Genomic DNA, 23,116 nt, shown 5'->3' on the forward strand with positions numbered 1-23,116 from the left:
TATAAGTCGGGTAGTTTATTTGTTTGCAATTTTTTTAAATGTCAATATTTTTTTTGGAGTACCTAAACTAATTTGTTTTGTGATATTTTAAAAACATTCTTTTTGGGAATTTTGAGTAGTCATAAATATAGATTTTCAATTATTCGTTATCGGTTGAGTTCTGCACAAGCAACACGTATGTTTCGCTTTACCTAACTAGCTAGGGCATCTGGTAGGTACATACGAGCATTCAAATTTTTTAAAAAGTCTACCCTTTCAACAAGTTTAGTGATCGAACTATTGTAAGACTTCCATATTCTTGGTGAATTTTCATCGACATTGTTAGTGCGGCAGAAATAGCAATTCCGGTAGCTATCGCCTATCAATGGTCTACCCTCTAGAAATAAAAAAAACTATAGCGAATAAAATGGCATAGTACACCAAACCCAACGGATAAGACGGAATAAAATAGTGTTGGAAAAATTCTTGACGTATTCCTCGACGTAGAAAAAAGATTCCTCATCAAATGATCAACTGTCACATACCTGATGTGCTCTTCTTGAATCATACTTGACCGACAGTCAATTTCGAGTCAACAGGAAAAATCCATAACCGAATACTGTTGTAAAAACGTGTCAGCTGGAGTATCGCAAGGTAGTTTTTTAAGACCTATCCTGCATTTATTTACTCTATATATATTTTTTTTATTTATTTAATCTATAAGGCTGATATACCAAACGATGACAACACAATGTAAGCTATGTTTTCCAACGATACGGCAATTTCGTCTACACATTATAGTCGGCTCACTGCAACTCATAACTCACAGAAGTCAATTGACAATATTAATATATTTTTTTTTTTGACCTGTTCATAATAGTTAATCGCCTTTTGAAAATTCTTCGAAGTGTATTGCATTTTAACATCATATTCAATGACAAAAGAATGTATGGTGGGAGAATCGATCTTGAGTTAACGTCATAAAGAATTCAAGTGTTTTCAGATTTCTTATCACATTAATTTTGTAGTAGGTCTAATTTAAACTTTGCCAGAGAAAATTGGAAGTATTTAGGTCAACGAGATCTTGTATATAAAATACCGTATATTTAGTGTAGGTACCAAAATAACTGATTTTATATTAAAGTTTGCAATCTCGATGTTATATCCGGTTGTCGATAGCTTTCATGTAATACCTCTGTTATTTGTTAATATTTTTGAAACTGATTTGGTACTTATACTTACTCTATCAACGAATTAATTGTAAACAGTAACGGTTTTGTTTTTGGGTTGTCTTAGCTCAAAATTAAACAATTAAAAATAATTTCGTGTAACTTGTTTAAGAACCCGAGATTATCAATTCAATTAATAGTCATGCTACCTATATAGTTGTATAACATAAAAAGTGGGTGGTCGAAGAAAAAATTATAATACTATACAGTGCAATTTTCCTAGCGTGTTCGCCATCCTTTTTCTTTGATAATATGCAATTATTCAAAATCTGATTTTTGGAAATTTTAAAACCTCTACTTAAAGACTATATTTTCGATTATATGAAATATTTGTACCGTTCAAAGTGCGTTTCGTAGTGATACAAAGTTCTGTTTTTCAAATGAGTACACGTCCTTTTTACTTTAAAATATTTTGGCAAGCGATAAACATTTGACGTTTCTAAATCAAAATTTTAACGAGTAGCTTACGTGTTATTAAGCATAATTATTAAGAATAATAAATATAATGCTTTTTTTAATAGACATAACATAAAATAAAATAAATTATATAATATTTATTTGTTTATATTTGACGAATAAAGTTATATGAAAGATTTGATGAAACTGGAGTAATATTCTGTATTGTTTGCACTATATAATCGATTTAAGTAATTATTATAGTACCTCCTTATATAAAGTATATTAGGTAATCTCTTCGCATCTTAAAACAATTTTTAATAATTGTTTGAATAATAAAATACAATGAGAACAAGTTCAAACAAATATAAAATTCACTTAAATTTTAATTGTATGTATAACCATGATAGTAGATCGTTCAGGCTATTATGATATACTTCAAGTGCCTAAAACAATATTATCCCATTAGTAGGTATATCATAAAGCTTAACAAGTCGAAAACTATAGTCGTTCAAATTTGGAAAGCTGGGTGATTCAAATATTTGTTTTAACTTGTTAATGTAGAAAAATGTTAGTTAGGTATGTTAAAAGTTCAAAGTTAAATTTCCTTTTTTTAAACTTGAAAAGTTAAAATAATAAAAGGAACTAAACTTGGAGAAAAATAAGTTACTTTTTTTCATGTGAAATTAAAAATTATACTTTTTTTTAAAGATAACAAAGAACATTGGTAGTAATTTAATAGAGGTCTAACAGTTTTAAATAAATGTATGTATTAAAATTTATGATTGTAAGTAATTATATATTTTAAAGCTTTTAACGCTTTAGTAGATACTTTAATCAATGACTAAATACAACAAGATAACTATTTTTATGTATTTGTTTACCTAATGGTCCACAATTACGTTTACTAAATTATAATTAATTATTGGTGTATAATTAATTACCTATACATATTATAATATCAAATATTATTCAACTCTGTTGTAATTGTATGAATGGATATAAATATAATGATAGGTAGGTACGTAATAGCTGTTAGTGATGTAGATAAATGAGTACTCAAACGTGTATGATACACTGAGAGAATAGTTATATTTTTCTTTTCTCAATGACACGGTGACCCATATCATTTTTTTTTTTTTTTGTTAATATAATACATAATATAATCTGTGAAAATGAAATATTATAACCATTATTACAAATTATTGTTCATTATATTTATGAATAATATTTGATTATACTTCCGATTATTGTTATATTTTTTTATACAAAACCTTTTTAAACACAATGGATTATGTTTTAAATCTGTGGTTTTAGGAAAATATAACTGAACGTGATTAACTCATAAGTTACTTCATAACATGAAAAATAAAAAGTAACTAGTTGCGCAACATAGGTAGGGTTGTTAATTTGTCCCGAATTCGTGACTTGTTTCCCCAGTGAGAGATATCTGGACGTAATAATGTACTAGATTAATGTTTATAGTGTTGAAAACGTCGAATTCGGTAAAATGCATAGACAAATTTGATGAACACAAATTGCCATAAAAATGAGGCCAGAAAGCAGCTTATCTAATCTCACTTGAAGATACTTTAATATTTTGTTCTATATTTAATTTCCCGCGGAGGCGTATAGGTTTTATCTGTATTTATGTTAAGTAGTATATAGTTATTTATTTTGATCTTGCACATACTTTGAGTCATAGTAACATATATTCACATTATTTTAAGGGCCTAACTGCAAATTTAAGTGTTAAGCGAAGCAAGGAAATAATAATAAAGTAACGGATTGATTAGAATAGAAGGTAATACTATTATATGTTAGATAGTTGCTCGAGATAGTAATGATTGGTTCGTTACTTTCTTTTGACATTCTGAGTAGAGCGATGAATGTATTGATTTTACATAAACGTGTGCTTTTTATTTTTTTTATATTTTTTATATTTTTCTTGTATCTGTCATCACGTTTTGAGGCAGTACAAATGTTTTTATTTTCTTCAACAGCAACTTTTCTGATAGGAAATCTAGTTAGCCCTTTTGGGGGTCAAAAGTAAAAAATAAACCTAACATTAACCTTCATACAATTTTTCGAAAGCTTCAGGAACAAAAAAACAAAAAATTAAGGAAAACCGGAATTTTCACAAAAACATGGTTTTCGACAAAATTGATTTTGGTTTTTGATATAAATCTATAAAAAAGTACAGTGAATACATGCAATTTTTAGGGAAGGTTTAAATCCGAGTTTTCTATAGATACACCACTTTAAAATGTAATACAAGGTTCCTCGTAAGTTGTTGTTAGTGGAAATTTAAAAAAAAATTGAGCTTGAATCCACAATAATTTGTCAAGAGCGTCTGAAGTTAAAATTTTAATAAAATGATCAAAATCAAGAAAATTGTCGAATTATTAATCATTAGAAACTCATAAAAATAATGTTAATATGTACTCGTATATTTAAGATTTGTACAAGATTCCCCGTAAGTATTTCTAGATTCAAACATTTAAAATATTCACAAAATTCGTAAAAATCACGAAAATGTGCAAATTATTTTGAGTTAGTTCCTCATAAACATTTTTTTTTTGCACCTAAGATTTTAAATTTGAATACAAGATTCCTTATAAACTTGTCTATCTTTGTCAACAAAAAAAAAAATTCTACAAGAGAGTCAAATTAAATTTTTATGAAAGTTGAAATTGAAATTTTTACAACATTTTATATTCACTCCATTTCTCATATTATATAGGTTTACTTATTTTGTTGTAATGCAAAATCGAATATTTTCAGATACTTTAAATTTACACCATATGTCCATATGTTTATATTATCAATTTATATACTTGATAAGATTTTCAAAATATTTTGACTCGTTTTTAACTGTTAAAGGACATTTTCAATTTTCAATTTTTTTTAAATTTCTTTTTTCTATAATTGTCAATACAATTTATTTGTTCAGTCTAAAAGCTTGACATTTTGATACAAAGCTCTTTAATAATATTAACAATATCAGTTGAAAACTATTAAAAATTCATAGGCATGATTTTTTTTTATAATCATTTACAGTTCGAATTTTGACAAAATTCAGATCTAATTCAAAATTCACAAATAATTTCAGACTTAACATTTTTTCAAATTTTCAACTTTAATAGCCAAGGGTTGAAAATATGTAACAATGTTCCACGCAAGTAGACTATTCTGTAACGAAAAAATCCAAAACTATGTAAGCACATTTTTTTTCCTTATTTGTTCTGTTTTCTGATGTGGACGAAATTACATATGAAATATCCAAGAATAATGATTTGTGTTATTTTGTTGCAAATTAAAAATATTATTCGTGGGTACTTAAAACTTTTTAAGTATACTACTATATTTTATACACACAATGACTTGTCAAATGTATTTTTTTTTTTGGCCAAAATTAATTTAATCTACTGTAGTAGTAATGCTTACTAGTAAAACGAATTAATTTGATTACAATAATATCATCAAATATACTAAATTACTGAGTAACAATATAGACTGACTGACAGTCTTCGCTCAGAATCGTTTTTCATATAAAACGATTGTAAATCATTAAATTCAAATTTAACACCACCCATTATGGGAACCCACTTGTAATCTAAGTACTGTACAGCAGAGCGACATCCACCAGATTTTTTGAAGTATGTCCCGGTTTTGACTAGTTATAATGATCGGGTAACCATAGACTTAAAAGTAACTTAACTTAAACTTTGTGACAGCCTTGAAATATATATTTGTATGCACCAACATTTTCTAAGATGTTTTAAATAAATAAATAATTTGAAGAACAAAAGGGAGCAGTTCCCTTTTGCAAAACAAAAGTTTGTATCACAGGGCACAAAAAACCTCGAGAAAGTATTCGATAAAATAACATAATTATTTTTTAAGACGTATTCTTATGCAATTAAAAATTACAAAAATCAACTGATTTGAATAACCGCAGCTGCATTATTGGAGAACAAAAAATTGTTGAGAGCATGATCAGTGAATCACTCTGTATACCGAGCTATTGAATAATATAGTCCGCGGGCGTGGTGACACGTTCTCTAGGTATTACAGCTAATATGACGTGTTCGTGACATATTTTCTTATGAACTTAATGAAAAAAAAAAACAAACCGCAGAAGGTTTCGTAGCCAAATTGCATACCTATTTATTATATATTATTATTATGTAGGTACTCTTGACGAATGCAGTAAATTTATTATTACGCATATTATACCAATTTTATTTACCGACACGCCACGAATTATTATAGTTATGACGAATACGGTTTATTAAATCCTTTTAATCGCGATGATTTTGGCTTTTATTCATATTATATTAGGTATGTTTTCACAGCACTGTCAACACTACTGCAGCAATCGATATGATATCATAAATAAGTACAAGTAGGCTGCGTTTTTAGATAGCTCGTGCATTTTTAAAATTGAATAATCAAATGTGAAGTACCTATGCCTACCAAATATCAACAATTATTGATAGCGTGTACTGTAATTTTGATACTCATAAGCTAGGGTTAGGCTGTTTGTGCACTGTCAAATTAATAAATACGTATGCAGTTATGGACCAAAAAAATAGCTGCTAAATATGAGTGAAATAATTGAAAAATAATTTGCGCTAAACATTTTTTAAGTTTTTATTATTTGATGAAAACATTATTTTCAAATTCTCGGGATTCTTTTTAGAAAAATGGGCCACGTGTTGTTTAGCACCTTTTTGCTGTATGTTATGCAAGAAAAATTTATATTCATTAATTTATAAGCTTATATACATTCAGCATATGTTTACAGTTTATTTTTGAACACCACCAAATTGCGACTTCGTGCCCATTTTCAATGTTTTTAATTCGCTCTTAAAAACATCGAATACCTCGGTGAAAATAATATGTGAAGCAAATATCTTATGTTAAGCAATCTTCAAGTTTTATTACTGATGAACGATGTTGTATCAAACATAATAGTTAATATGACTAATAAAAAGAAAAAAAGTCTTAAGTTGCAGATGTTTGTAAAAAACTCATATACTACAAAAATATTTTGAACCTTTTAATCACATCATTAATCGTATATTGAAACATTTGTTAAATATCTCGAGTATCTACGATTATTTGATTTTGAATTTCAATAAAAAAAAAAAAACGATCGATTTTTTTCAAAAACTAATTTTGAGTAAAACTATTCGTTTTTATATTTTTTTTTTTTTTTGCAGTTTGTTTCAAATACTTATTATTACATTTTTTAATTGAAAATATTAAATACAAAATTCGTTAACACTTGTAAATTTTGATTTTTGGTTTTTCTACTATTTTTTCATCTCATAAATGGCTTTTAGTCGACAAGACGACCCTGTACGGTACTTATAAATTTTGTTATCGACGACGGTAATTGTAAATATTTGACAAACAATCAACCACATAACGGAGAAAATAATTTTTGTATAAAAATGTAAGTATTCAATACATTTTTATAGATTTGTGTTTGTATTTAAACCAGTATTAGTTGAAGTACTTAAATACCTATTTAAAATACGAAAGAAAATTTATCAGAACACCTTTATGAAATCCTAATCCAAATAGATGCAACCAACAAAGTAATTAATTTTTAAAAAATACAAAATTATATAAACTAATATGCTTATAGGTAGTAATAAATTTGAAAAATATAAGTTGTAATAAAAAAAAAAATGTAAATATACTATAAGCTAGATAAACTTTTTTGTAATCATAAGAACTATATAGGTTTATACCTATATATGTTAATTCGACTAGACAATACCTAATAAATAGAGCAGTCATGCAAAACTTTACTAAATTTAAAATAAACATAAACATAATTCAAAAATGTGTCTACTCTAATACTCTACTAAAACCAAGTAACTGTGTATCAATCACCGATCACCCATTGGCCATTGTCTATAACAAAAAATAATACTAAATATTAATAATTAGTTTCCAAAAACATACATATCTTTTTTATAGTAATTTATGAAGGGCTGACATAATTTGATACATTTATCAAATATTTGTATTATTGTTTTTTATACATTTTATAATTTTATCAAAACCATAACAATTCGCAAATTGTATTTATTTTTAAAAAATTTAAGCCAAGATACCTCATACGTTTTTTATATCAATTCAAAAATACATTTTTTTTATATCGAATGATAATCATGAAGAATTGAAATAAAATAATTATTGTTATTTTGTTAATACTTAACCATTATAAACGTAAACCAAAGAGAGATGACCGATAATGATGATACGACAATTTGTAACGACATCACTCGTGCAAATAGAGTTAAGAATCTTTATTATTTCCTGGAAAACAAAAATGGCAGAGCTGTGTTACATCCTTTGGCTTGACTTAAGGTAATGACTTAACACATTCGGCAGTCATCAGACAATTTGGATTTACCACTCAAAACACAATATAATATAATGTAGATAACTCTCAACTCTCGAGTATCTATCAGAAAAAGTGTATTTATCTCCACATTTATTATTCAATAGTCCCTTAATAGAACCCTTAAAAGTTTAATATAGTGTCGTCAGAAAATTGAAACAACTTCCAATTTTTATTTTTTTTTTTTTTGAAGTTCGGTTCGAATCGGTTTTTTACAACTAAGGTTGACTATCATACTCGAACTGAACACCTTTAGTTCGGTTCAATTTTTCGAACTTTGAACAGTTCGACCCACTCCAAGTGTACCTATAGGTACTACGTTCGTCATGATTCAAAAATAAAAAATATTGACTTTTATAACGTAAAATACGTACACAAGATCGGCGCATGTATTTTCGTCTACCTATCGCCGTTCATTTGTGTTGGCCACTGTTGCGTGTCCATGTGAAATTGATTAGCAGCCAACCGCCACTATAATACGCCAGGCGAACGAATTATTAATAATAAAAATGCATTATTGCCAATGAATTAAGTACCTGTCAATTTTTTGTATTCTTATACCTCTCGGCTCTCGGTTTTCAATACTACAGTATAATTCATATTATACGAAACCGTCGTCGTATTATATTGTGCAACCGCAACTTTTATAATTATACAGTATGTACGCCATTTGTGTTGCAGTTTACAAATTATACACTAAAACTATTCATTGACTTTAGAGGTAGTCTTAGAACTCGAAAAATTTTAACTGTAGGCAGAGCAGGTAGTTTATGAATAATAATATATATGATTATATGACGTTTGTAAGCGGGTAAGTACCATTCGTGTTTTGGGTTGGTGGATCGTAAGTTTGAGGTGAGCTGTGTTGTATTTTGCGAGTTGATTGCAACTGATCTGGACTATTTTATTACTAAACGTTTTTAATCATAATAAGGCACCGTCTTATCAAATATTCAAATCTACAGTTGTAAACGTCCAAGTCAAAATAAAAAAATAATACGTATGGGTACATTTTATTTAGTATTATATGTATCTATAAATACGTTTTCAATTTATAAGATACATAGTATAGGTAATAATAATATAAAAGTATGATGAAAATAAAAATATGCTATTTTATTTATTATTATTATTATTTTTTTTTTTGATTCTGAACAGTAAACACGGATTCTTCAATGCCGAAGGTGGATTCTGAATGTAAATTGGATCTAGCTTGCAGTTTGTGCTTGTTAAGGTTAAAAAATATCCACAAACTTTTTTAAGTAATTGGAAAATACTGCTAACAAAATACGGAACAACGGGAATATTTATGCAACAGCAATTTTTAACAGTTTTGACAATTTTGATCAGATTTGATTTTCTCATTGTAATTAAAAAACAAATAATTGTATATATTTTAAGTTTTTAATAAATATTGACATATAGTATAATATTTAGAAAAAAATCGAGTCTTGAACACTGTTCCCTGACAAATCATATTATAATAGGTACCAATACAAATAATTAATAATATTTTTGATTATTAGGTACATCATAAACTAGTTCCAATCATAATAATAATATATTCTACTTCATTCACTTTTAATTGAAGTCCGCTTCCCATTCCTTGCCCACTGTACACGGACTTATAGTGAAACATTTAACGTGTTAGAATTTTTTGGGGGTCGGTTAATTTTTTTTTAAAACTAAATTCGATTTTTTGAGCACTGAACAGTTCGAAGCACCACAATTTACAACCTGTTATGTTGTTGATAAAATTATTTATTTATTTTATTTAAAGTTTAAACGTAAAAATGTAGTACAGTTTTACAGCAGTGTTCTTATTTTAATAGGCCGGTACCATTATATTATAAGTTAATTAGTCACTGGCACACCACCGGTTGTCGAATTATCGATACGACATTCATTTGTGCCTCGACGAATTTTGAAAAGACCGTTGTCTCCCCACTGTGCGTTCCACGAGTTGACCATCAACCAATACGGAGTTCCTTCTTCAACACCCCAACCGATCAACTTCACTGCGTGTCCTCCCAAGTACGAGGCGTTTTCGGTCTTCACGTAAACGCCTAAAACCAGTAAAACCCATAGTCAAGTAAGGGCAAGTTAAGATTAAAGGTCCAGTTACAAAGACATAATTAAAACTATTATTATTCGTTATGTGTCATTCAAACAAAATGTTATAAATATAAAAATGACTGATAAGATTTCTCCTAGCATTTACCCGACTTGTAACTGGGGAAATCGTCGTACACATCGAACGATGCTTCGATTGGTCCGTGAGTCATGACGTCCTTTTGGATGCTGCCGTAAGTCAGGCGGTAGTAGTCGCGTGCTACAATCGTAATTCAATCACATATTTCAAACAAATACTTCGACTGAAAATCGTAAACATTTTCAAAATAGTTCATACTGTATCTGTGATCGTCGTCATAATCGAGGTCCTGATTTCCATAGCACATTCTCGTACATCTGTGATTTTTTTCCCTTGGTTTACCAGCGCACGTGTTTTTCCCTTGTTCGTCTCGAGGGCACGGTGGAACTCGGTATGGCTCGCATCCCTGCAATACGTATACACATTACGCAACGATCATACAATAATAATTTTAGGTATTTACTGGAGACCAAAATGTCGGCAAAAAAAGGATTCCTAAAAAAAAACCTGAAAAACCAAGAATAATTTTAGAATATTCGGTACGTTTGCAAAATAAATGTTTAGGTAATGGAGAAACCTTTTTTTTTCAGCTTGGGTGCTTTTATGTTAAGAGGTGATAGCAATAAGTAAAATTTGGAATAAAAATATAACGCTTGGTTTAAGTTTAGAATTTTCAACAGTTTAATTTAAATTTGCTCTTTGAGGGACCGTTCAAAAGGCTTTCTCGTTGCTTGTTAAATAAAATTCAAATTCTCAAGCATACTTAAAAACATATTTATAAACTATAATATTATACTCTGCAAAGCCTTATTATAACAATTAGGTACGTGGCAAGTGCAGTGCAAGTCCTCTGTTATACCGTGTACAACTGTACAGGTCATATATATATTATATAGCTTAGTATAATATTTAATAATAAATAATATTTGTACATAATTATGCATTAGAACTATTATTACCGTGCAACATAATATTATTATTTATTGACATGTGTGATACAACATTTTAGTATCTAAACATAAATACTAGATACTAGACTTTGTACTTGATTTTTTCTGTTATGTCGGTGTTGGAATACACCTCATTCTCTGTTAAGTTAGGTTAACATTCATCATAAACCATTGTCAATTAAACTCTGCAATAATGCTACACACTGCGCACGGAATATAGATGATACATTCATTTTTCTCCACAACGATATAATATATTAATACCTCTCCAGATTTATAATTTCCTCCGGTGACCAACCCGTGTTTACTGAAATATTTCCAGGCTTTCAACGGGTTGCCTCCGTTACAACCATGTCCGCACGTGTGACAGCAAAACGTTATCTCTTCGGCGGACAGCAGTTCGTTGAAATCTCCGTCAGTGGCCACGCACAAACGATCGGCGAACGCTGAGCTGGTTCCAAATGCCTATAATCAGAATAACATGACGTTAAATCAATTTCACGATTTCGATACGACGACGCGTGCCCGCCGTTAATCGCACCCAGCAGGAACCGCAATGTCCTTGGTCCCGAACTTCTCCAATTGTCTTGCAATGTCTCCACATCTTCCTGGCGTCGAATGTCCGCGGAGTATAGCCGTAAAATTTGTCGTAAGCGACGTCGTCCGTTTTGAACTCATTTGCACTCGCTTTCATGGCAGATTCCACCCCCGTAGATCCCAACAGCTTAACTATGTCCTCCTCTGGTGTACTCGGGTCGAAATTAACACCAGCCTAGTAATCGTGAATCGAACGAAAAACAGTTAGCATTGATCATAAATAATAATATAATACCCTTATTGTATAATATATTATTTGTTCTGATAATTGCACTGGATTTTATCGAATCCCAGATTTTTATATGAAAATGTGAGTGCTATAATGTGGTATATAATATACAATACACAATTTAATACTATATTAAAATGTGCATTCAATAAATACAACGCGATTGCTATTAGGCCGCCTTCTCCGTCTTTTCTTATACGATATCCAGAATTTCGTTTGGCACCCCTTTGTAATGCAGTTAACAATTATATCTTTATTCCAACAACAAGTGACACAGATTAACTCAAATTATATATAGACAATAGCCATAATATTGATATCATATCCTAATGAAGTATCGTAGTTTTCCTTGAAATTGTTGTTTTTATTTTTTCTCGATCGTCAACAATTTGTATAATATATTTCAAATCAATAAAATATACTTTTACACACATAATTATATTTTTAATGAAGTTCTTTGAACTCATCGAGTATTTCATTTATTTTTGTCAATTTTTTTTTAGAATGAGTATCTTCTTTTAATGATTAAGTTCTTCAATTTCAAGAAAACTAGACATAACAAATACTCGAATCAACGAAGCATAACTAGTGTTATGGATTATTTAAATATCTTTCTCGAATTATTTGCATTGAATTTTTTTTTTGTATTGAAAAGAATATTTGTAATTCATGAAACAAGGTATAAAAAGCTAATTTCAGCATTATAATTTATACATTTAAACAAATTATAATGACTGATGTGAGAAGGGAGGACATCCAAAGATAGAACCCAGTCATAGATAGAGTTTAAACATATTTTTATGTTAACTACATTTTATAATAATTTTAACTATTTATTTTTACAGTATACGTTGTAGTATCGATCTGTTAATTAGTATTTGATTGATTCATAAAATATAATATAATAAAGAAATACATTTATTTATATATGTGACTTGGTGAGGTTCGGTAGTACACTCAATCTGCGGCAACAAACTTACAACCCGTCGTTGCTAGCACTCGGATGGGTGACCACCCGGGCTTTTAGCAACACATCCTTGCCACACATACAAATACGTGGTTAAAATCAACTATTTCCCCCTACCAACAGCTAATGATCAAAGTTGCAAGGGCTTTTATAGATCAATCAAAAAAAAAATATATTACTATAAGTACTCTTAATGGTAAAATGATGTAGTTCATTTTTTTTAAATTTATCGATAATTTAACACTATTAATATTTAATTATTATAATAGCACATTTTATAGTTTATACAGACAGTGACAGTGTGTTCAGTGCAGAAAAAATTATAGTAATTCGTGAAATAAAATTAACGGTAATTATTTCATAAAGTATTCGGTGTCAGTGGATGATATTTTGAAGTTACCATTTCTTTGTAGAAAAGGCGTAGGTATATTATTATTGACACAAAATTGAGGGTCTAGACGACTGTGGTAATGTTGAAGAGAGGATAAGTTCATGAGCAAAGGCATGAAGTGCTCAAGACTAAATGGCACTACATCGTCTTTTATATTATTTATAAATGACTAAACTAAACTAAAATGTATACTACGTATACTTATATTATTAAATATTATCATAATTATTCATTATTATCATTATTATATTGTAAAATTACCTTCCAGGTACTCGCGACTTCGTTGATCGTGTCGATGTAACTTTTCTGCAGGAAATACGCTTGTTCAGTCTGATACACGCTGAATAATACGATGGACAGCAGAATTACGAGTCGAGCCATTATTACGGTTTAGCTGGAAAATAATCCTAAAAGAAGAGAATAAACTAAAAAGCATCCGCTGCAGCAGTTAAAACAGTAACTAGTGATTTTAAAGTGCCCTGCAATGGCCGACTATTTATACCGTCCGAATATCATGTCAAGAAGGTACCTAATTATTTGAAATTTTTAGATATTGTTTAGTTTTTGAAGCTCTTACAGATTATCGAGTGTCCGGTAAATAACAAAAACTGTTATCAAATAATAGTCAAATATTTAATTTAATATAATAATAAATAATATAAAATGTTACATAACTAAATAACTATTTTACATAGGTATCTTTTTAGATTTTGTGTCGTCTTAACACTTAACATTTATTCTTGATTATGTTTGCACTAATATATCAATAACTAATATCAGACTGTAATATTCAGAAATCACCTCAAAAATGTTATGTAATGATCCAATTGACATAAGTATTACAGACTACAGTTGTTTGTTTTTAGTTATCGAGTTTCAATAATATTTTAATTACAATTAAATAATTTGTATGAAATTTAAGTGCTGGCGATAACCACCTTAAAGCAGTATGGATATTTTTATAGAAAATATAAGCAAGAAAAATAATATAGATAACAAATTATATATATTTTATTATATAAATTATATTATGGACTAAATTTCAAGTGTTAAAACGACTTCAAATTTAAAAAAATACCTGAGTATAAAGTAATAGTGTGTTTTATTTTCTTCAACAAAATTTTTTCTGGTAGAAAGGTAAATTTAGTCATTACTTTAGGAAATGTATATAATAATTCTCAAAAGTTTTTATAAGCATGATTAAAAAGAACAAAAAATTAAGTAAAATCTGAGATTTTTACTCTGAACCAGTATATTAAAATATTGATTTTATTTTTTTATTTAAACTCGGAAATAACAATAGATACACGAATGACATGATTTTCACTGAATATTTATATTACCCTAAGCACCATCCAATCTTCGAAGTATTGTGATTATTTAAAAAAAAATTAAAGGCATAAAAAAATTAAAAGTTTCATTAGTTTTTTTACACCTTTCATAAATAAAAAACGTGTTCGTTCGTTCAGAAAACTTAACAATTCGATGTTCCTTATACATTTTTCTTAATGGAAATTTTAAAAAAAGTTGAGAGTAAATTTTCAATTATTTTTATGAGCGTCTGAAGTTAAAATTTTAATAAAATTTATCGAAATAAAAACATTGTCAAATTATTTAGAATTAAGAACTCATACATCTTAAACGTGTTTCTTGGTTAAATTTTAAATTTAATCCAGCTATCAACTGATCTAATGTTTGAAAAACATGGCCATCTAATGCACAAAAAAAAAGATTTTAAATTTTTCTCCTTGAACTTTGTCTGAACTCCTGTTATAGGTACGTTCAGATACAGTTGCAACACCGTCAAAACAAGTAGAAATAACATTTTTACCATTTTATTTATAATTTTCAATTAATTACATTCAAAGCATTAAATATAATTGTGGCATCAACTGTCACCATTCTCTTCGTTCATACAAGTTGTTCCATTGGTCCGTTTTTGAATTTATCCAAATATCTAATTACAACAGATAATTGTTCATTAAGACCGACACGTCACTATAGTCTCATCAACCATTATTGACACTTTTTCATTTATTAACGCAACTCTTAACCATCGTAAACCGTAAAATTTTGAAAGAAGCGCGGCGTGGTTGATGTTGGACATAATTTGATATATGCATAGCAATAGCTACATCCATAGTATATGATCTAAGATATTATAATATTATCATCTTTACTTGTAAGTCCGCGTATATTAAAGCAACAAATTTCGTATTGAAAAAAAGATAAAAATATATTTTTTTAGAGTTAGGAACCCAAGTTTCAAGGAACTATATATTAATATAACACGTACGGTCCGCAGCAGGGGCAGTTGCCTACTCTGCTCTCCCCCTTTAATACCTCATATGTAAGTACACGAATCAACTTTTCCCATAAAAATGTAACATAATATTACATACATCTAAAATACAGTTCTGTTCAAAACTCCAATCGTAAATTAGAAATTTAATAAAATCCAAAAAATGTCTTATATTTCATCGTTAACGTAAAAAAAAGTTTTAACCTTTTTATTGAATTAAAAACACCTTATTCTAAAGAAGATTATTTTTCAATCGACGCTATTCAAATAAATTAATTATATAGGAACATTGATCAGTAAGTAGAAACTAACCAATTAACTCAGGGAAATATTTTTTTTACCTTCATGTAATAAAAATATATTATTAATTATTATATTATCTTATCTATATAATGCGTCAAAACTGATGTACCGCCGTGATAAGAGCGCTGAGAATATGTTCGTTGCAAAAATAGGTTAAAATATTATTTTATTTATAAAATGGTGGTAAATACAAACTAGTAAATTAAATTATTAATATTTTTCGAATTACAGAACAATAACTGTATAATAAACATTTTTTTTTAATTGCCAGTTAAATTACTTTTGAAGAATATTGCTTGTATATTTAAATAAATAACTATTAATGTTGGAAACTAAAATAGTTCATGTGGTACACATACTATTTTTTATCACGCCTCTGCGTTTACCGATAACGGCAATGGTAATGCAGGTACCTATGCAACAACCAGACCATTCAACGAAAACAAGTACATACGAGAAAAATGTTTAAGCGTAACGAAATAAGAGCTTATTAATATGAATATAAGATGTAACCAAAAGTTCACGTTTCGTAAGGACCGTGGTTTATATTCCAGTGTCTGGTTGTGGAGAGGATACCGGACATGCCCAGCATTTTTAAGGATTTTCGGAAGTTTGATAAAAATTTTAACAAACGCCGGAAACATATTTAGCTCAAAACATTTGATTTTTTTTGTAGGGTTGGTTCAATTTTTATTTTTTATTTCTAACACCCACATTCAATTTTTGGAACTTTTGACAGTTCAACGCCCATCAATTTACAACCAGATATATTGTTGTTAAGTCGGATGTTCACGGAGAAATCATTCAGAACAAATCATAAAAGAAAAAAAATTTATTTATTTTATTTAAACATAAAATACAGTTTTACAGCAGTGTTCTTATTATAATCTTTCGGTACCATAATATTACAAGTTAGTTAGTCACTGGCACACCAGCAGTCGTCGAATTATCAACACCGCATTCATTCGTGCCTCGTCGAATTTTGAAAAGACCGTTGTCTCCCCACTGTGCGTTCCACGAGTTGACCATCAACCAATACGGAGTTCCGTCTTCTTCACCCCAACCGATCAATTTAACGGCATGTCCTCCCAAGTATGAAGCATTTTCCGATTTCATGTAAACGCCTTTAGAACGGGAAATGTCAGTTAGAAATACTATTATGGTTTTAAAAATAGAAGCTCAAAAACAGATCTTTTTGTAATATGTAATAATCGTTGGTGCTTATCGTTTACCAGACTTGTAACTGGGGAAATCGTCGTACACATCAAACGTTGCTTCGATTGGTCCGTAAGTCATGACGTCCTTTTGGATGCTGCCGTAAGTCAGGTAGTAGAAGTCACGTGCTATAATCGTAATTCAATCATATAGTTCAAACAAATACTTCGACTAAAAATCGTAAACATTTTCAAAATTTGTTCATACTATATCTGTGATCCTCGCGATAATCGAGATCCTGATTTCCATAACACATTCTCGTACATCTGTGATTTTTTTCCCTTGGCTTACCGGCGCACGTGTTTTTTCCTTTATCGTCTCGAGGGCACGGTGGAACTCGGTATGGCTCGCATCCCTGGAATACGTTTACACATTAAGCAACAATCGTTTTTTTTTTTTTTTAATTTATTTTTTAGCTTGAGTGCTTTTATGCTGGGAGGTGAAAACGATAAGTCAAATTTTGCTATAAAAAAGTTTGGTTTTATTTTTGAATTTACAGCGACTTATTTGTCCACTATTCGAGTGTTCTATCAATAAATTTTTCTTAAAAATCTTTCTTTGTTTGTAAAATTAAACTCAAATTCTCAATACATACTTTAAAACCTATTTATAAACTATGATTATACTCTGCAATGTATTATTAAATCCACAAAGCATATGGCATGTGCAATATGACCGTGCACATGTCATCTAACTATATATAGGTTAGTAGTGACTAATAATAATTGAACATAATTATTATTTATCACTATTATTATTGTGCAACATAATATTTATATATTTTGTTGAAATTTGTGATACAAGATTTTAGTATTTTGTTACATAGGCTGTTATGTCGTTGATTGGATACATATCGTATTTGGTTAGATTTTTCAATCCAATTTTAAATGGTCATACATTCATAAATCATAGTAAATAAAATTCTGTAATAACGCTCAGAGAATAAGAAAATAGGTAATATACCTAGGTATTTATTTCGATTTTTTTCCTACAAAAATATAGAAATTAATACCTCTCCAGATTTATAATTTCCTCCAGTGACTAAACCGTGTGTACTGAAATATTTCCAGGCTTTGATCGGGTCGCCTCCGTTACATCCAAATCCGCACGTGTGACAGCAAAACGTTATCTCTTCGGCGGACAGCAGTTCGTTGAAATCTCCGTCAGTGGCCACGCACAAACGATCGGCGAACGCTGAGCTGGTTCCAAATGCCTATAATCAGAATAACATGACGTTAAATCAATTTCACGATTTCGATACGACGACGCGTGCCCGCCGTTAATCGCACCCAGCAGGAACCGCAATGTCCTTGGTCCCGAACTTCTCCAATTGTCTTGCAATGTCTCCACTTCTTCCTGGCGTCGAATGTCCTCGGGGTATAGCCGTAAAGTTTGTTGTAAGCGACGTCGTCCATTTTAAACTCATTGGCACTCGCTTTCATGGCAGATTCTACCCCCGTAGATCCCAACAACTTAACGATGTCTTCCTGTGATGTATTCGGGTCAAAATTAACACCAGCCTAGAAATCGTAAATCGTTCGAAAGTCGATTAGCGTTGCTCCTGATTTTATAATCTCATTTTTTTTATATGATAATGCATGAAGTGCTGTATGTACTCATATATAATTTAATATTATAATACAATTTACATTTGATACATTTTGACTTCGATTGCTATTGTGCTCTTTTCCTAATTCTATACAGAAAATGTTTTAATGACCTCTTCCTCCTCCCCCGTCACATTTAGAATTTTTGTTGAACTATACCAACTTTAATGTCTAAAATGTACGGTTGATGACAATATTTATTTCAACACTAATCGCTTATCTAAGCTGTTTAGTACAGTAAGTTGAATTAATATTATTCATAATATTATTTTTAAATCATAAGTCATAATGGTAAAATATTATATATATTATATACTTATGTAAATTTCTTCTGTTTTGGAACCGAATTACAACAAAATGATTAAAATCGTTACCAAGTCTATGTGAATATGTAATTTCGTCTAAATTTGAACTTAAAATATCTGTAAAAATAACTTTATTTATATTTTTTAGATTTTTTAGTTAGAAAAATGTTTTTAGAAACATTTTATAACTAGTCAAAATATTTTGAAAATTGTATCAAGTATATATAAATTCATAAAATAAACATTTGGTGTAAATTTAAAGTGTCTATATGACTGTCAACGGTTATTTGTTTTTGAATTACGACAAAATAAAAAAATCGTTACATGAAAAATGTAGTGAATATAAAATGTAAAAATTTCAATTTCATAGTATTGTCATATATTTCTCATAAAATTTTATTTGATTTTTCAGTATAATTTTATATTTGACAATCGCGGAAAACTCTAATTTTAATCCACATTCAGTCTAAGTTGAAAGTATCTGTTTTACTTAGTTACACACCAACCTTTTTATAAACTTGATAAATGATAACACATCTGACTTTCAATTTTTAAGTAATTAGATAGTACCTATCTATAATGAATAATTAAATATTCATGATGATATGTACTGAAACAGAACAATAGATAAATTTCTAATTATCTATTGTTATTATAATAAAGAACTAAATTTGCCAATTAGGTAAGACAACAACAATAGAAATAACAATCGTATATTTACTGATAAAAACGATGGTTCTAAGATTGGCTATTTTACCTTTTTTTTTTACGAAAAAAATACCAAGTAACCATTCAAGATTTCATATTAAAATGATACATCAGTAAATGACAATACATTTTAATACTTTTTTTTACAGATGATAACATAAACATTTGTAATTTATAAAACACCATAATTCTCACAAAGGTGGAGGTAACTGACGCCTCCTATCATTTCAATACGATACTGTCCATTACCGCACAAACATGAGACAATACCGCACAAAATGCATAACCTAATACCGCAAACACAAATAGCACGATACTGCTCAAATTCAAGTGTAAAAATATAACAAACATAGAATTAAATTGAATTTTCATAAAATTAAAATACACAATCCAAATTAAAAAACCGAAAATGTGTGATTTTCGAAATAATCAAAAGTAGCATCTATACAGTATATGTATATATGTATTCAATATGGGGTGACCAATATTGTATTTTATAGGGTGACCATTCGTCCCGTTTTTTGTACCTTTGTTCAATATTGTCGATTGGGGAATCTTCGGGACATTAAAATGTGCCGTTTTCAGAAGGTATACCAAGAATTAACTAAAATCAAAAAAAAAAAATGTTGAGTAGCGGCTGGAACTGAATACCAGAAACCAGAAATTAGTAGGCTACAGTAAAATCAGATGGCTTGTACTAATAATGCCTGTTATCCAAAAATTCTTACAGTTATAAGTCCCACTAGAAAAGATTATTTCTTGCGACCATAAAAATGTCTCCAACATAGTTTTAAAGAATTTCTTCTACTTTCAAAATTCTGAGTTATGCCTTTTTTGCCACTTGAAAAGTATACGACTAAATGTGTGTGCTGTAATGAGGTACCCAGTATTTTTAAATTTGTATGCAGTTCAGTCCTGTGCGGATTTTGCACATTTGTGCGGTAATGGGCGACGCCCTTTCGATAGTACAGCGTACTGAGATATTATTGGCAATCTGGTATAGGTATTATCTATATGTGTGGTGTCTAGACAATTGTCATAATGTCGGGAAGGTTAAGTTCACGAGCAAATACTTGAAGGGCTTAACTCCAAATGACTTAATCCTCTACTCCAGCATGTATATTGTATTATGTCTATTGTATAATATATTACACGTTGTACTGCTAAGCTAAAATATGTACTTCAAGTATAGGTACATTATTTATTATTATTATTATAATTATTATTTAATTATTAGTTACCTTCCAGGTACTAGCCACTTCGTTGATCGTGTCGATGTAACTTTTCTGCAAGAAATACGCTTGTTCAGTCTGATACACGCTGAACAATACGATGGACAGCAGGATTAAGAATCGAGCCATGATTAAGGTTTGGCCGGAAAAAAATCGTAAATTAAGAGAATAAACTAAAAAGCATCCGTTGCGGCAGTTACAACGGCAACCAGTGAGTTTGACATGTCCAATCGCCGACTACTTATACCGTCCGAATATCGTGTCAAGTAGGTAGGTACATATACTACATATACTACCTACATCGTAGTTGTTCAAATGATGTTATTTCATTTTTCAAACTCTTATAGATTATGGAGTGTCGGTATGATAAAAAAACAAAAACCGCTATCAATTGATTGACGACAATTTAATTTAGAGTAATTGTAAAACACATAATACCTATTATGCAACTAAATGCCTATAACTATCATGATAATAACCTATTTTATAATTTCGTGTATCGTTGTAGAAGTGAAATTTAGTCTTGATTGTTTTTGCGCTGATACGTCGATAATTATTATCAGACGCTTGTACCTACTCAGAAATATCCAAGTATCGGAATAATTTTATGAAATATTTCGATTGACATACTTAGTCCGTGGTTATATTATTTATTTTTAAATATAGTGTTTCGATAATAAAGGTAAATAAGTTATAATATGAACATTGAAGTGCGAGTGATAATTATCTGGAAGCGGCACCTATCACATATCTTTGGGTGTTTCTATAATATAGGTGCCTAAAATGTAAACATTATAAGTAATATCCCAATGTATTATATTATACGTATGTATATAATAATATAATATGTGTACGTTTAATATTTAATCAATTAACGCGTAAACAGAAACTAGAAATATTTGAAAAAATTTTAATTTGTGACCTTAAATTTGTGCATTTGTAATACTTGTACATTTTACTAGGTATTTAAAAAATCAATACATACAACAAAAAATATATTCGATATAATATAACGTTATATTTTACTGTTTTTAAATCAAATAATTTATGCAACAATTGTTTATAGATAAAAATTTGAAATATTCTACTTATTTTTTCCCAATTTATGTTAATAAGTAGGCAATATTAATAACATATTTGCAATTATAAGTCAAAAAGCTTAAGATTGTGGTATACATCGTTCCTCATAAGTTACATAAACGTAAAAATATCAAAACTGTTTGTTGTAATAATCGATTAATTACAATATAATATTATGTCCGCGATCTGTGCCTTTTTGTTCCATTGATAGTGGAGATTACGTTAACAATACAATATGTGTCCATTGAGTTAAAGTGTTGTTATTATTGTATTAATTAAAATTGTATTTTGTTAGTATATCAAGATTCCGCTGGTATAACTTATAGACACGTCCTATACCTACGGGAATAACATTTTAATTAATTCTTTATATCGTGTGTATAATATATATTATTATACATTTTTTTGTAATAACACATAAAGAAGAAAAAATATTTGTTCGTCTGTTGGGAGTGATTTCTGGAACTATTTATTACTGTTCGATCGCGGAACGGTTTTTCCTGTTGGCACATTATATATATATTATCGCCTCGGGATACCACAGGCATGGCAGAAGATAAGCTGCATCCGGCAAGCTCCCCCTTCCGCTGTCTGGTGACTTTTTCATCAGCCGATGGCCGAGCCGCTAGCCAGCCCGGCGTTTTGTTCTTTTTCGACGGTTGACCTGAGTGCGACTTGCTCCGTCACCGTTCGTATTGCGTGTAGCAACCAACCTCGTGTGATCACGAGGTGTCATTTTGCCACTTCGAAAGTTTGTAATCGAGTGTGCCCAAATTGTATACAACGGGTGCTTGCCATCATCAACTGCAGTCATCGTCGGCATCGAGGAGACAGATTATTCAGTACTGTCGGCATCAGGTCGTATTCTATTCCACTCATACTTGCGCTCACTCGTGTTCAGTGGCCATTTCAATTATTATTTGTATACTACGACCTTATATATATTTTTTTTATACCTGTGGCATTGCAAGTCATTTGTATTTTTGTATTTAAGCGCCTATATTCTATAGGAAGTATTATATGTTCAATTATTGTTATATTGTATCATTT

General features: G+C 29.6%; 2 protein-coding genes across 3 annotated transcripts; both read right to left on the reverse strand.

Annotated features, from left to right (window-relative positions):
• Positions 1 to 501: 501 nt before the first annotated feature.
• Positions 502 to 21,257, reverse strand: LOC111032908 (cathepsin B-like cysteine proteinase 3). Of its 2 annotated transcripts, XM_022313387.1 has the most exons (8): positions 20,996 to 21,257; positions 18,424 to 18,654; positions 18,147 to 18,347; positions 17,342 to 17,489; positions 17,152 to 17,262; positions 16,971 to 17,043; positions 1,324 to 1,327; positions 502 to 537 (listed from the first exon to the last, which is right to left on the reverse strand). In XM_022313387.1, the coding sequence occupies exons 1-8, from the start codon at positions 21,113 to 21,115 to the stop codon at positions 517 to 519; spliced, it is 909 nt and encodes a 302-aa protein (XP_022169079.1). In that variant the 5' UTR covers positions 21,116 to 21,257; the 3' UTR covers positions 502 to 516. The 2 variants fall into 2 exon arrangements, with proteins under 2 accessions (XP_022169079.1, XP_022169078.1); XM_022313386.1 differs by lacking the exons at positions 502 to 537; positions 1,324 to 1,327 and having other exon boundaries at positions 16,737 to 17,043; positions 20,996 to 21,255.
• LOC111032910 (cathepsin B-like cysteine proteinase 4) lies at positions 9,772 to 13,888 on the reverse strand. The gene is made up of 6 exons (XM_022313388.1): positions 13,576 to 13,888; positions 11,672 to 11,902; positions 11,395 to 11,595; positions 10,439 to 10,586; positions 10,250 to 10,360; positions 9,772 to 10,094 (listed from the first exon to the last, which is right to left on the reverse strand). The coding sequence occupies exons 1-6, from the start codon at positions 13,693 to 13,695 to the stop codon at positions 9,883 to 9,885; spliced, it is 1,023 nt and encodes a 340-aa protein (XP_022169080.1). The 5' UTR covers positions 13,696 to 13,888; the 3' UTR covers positions 9,772 to 9,882.
• Positions 21,258 to 23,116: the final 1,859 nt, after the last annotated feature.

This window comes from Myzus persicae, unplaced genomic scaffold, assembly GCF_001856785.1.
Source record: "Myzus persicae strain clone G006 unplaced genomic scaffold, MPER_G0061.0, whole genome shotgun sequence".
Classification (NCBI taxonomy): Eukaryota; Metazoa; Arthropoda; class Insecta; order Hemiptera; family Aphididae; genus Myzus; species Myzus persicae.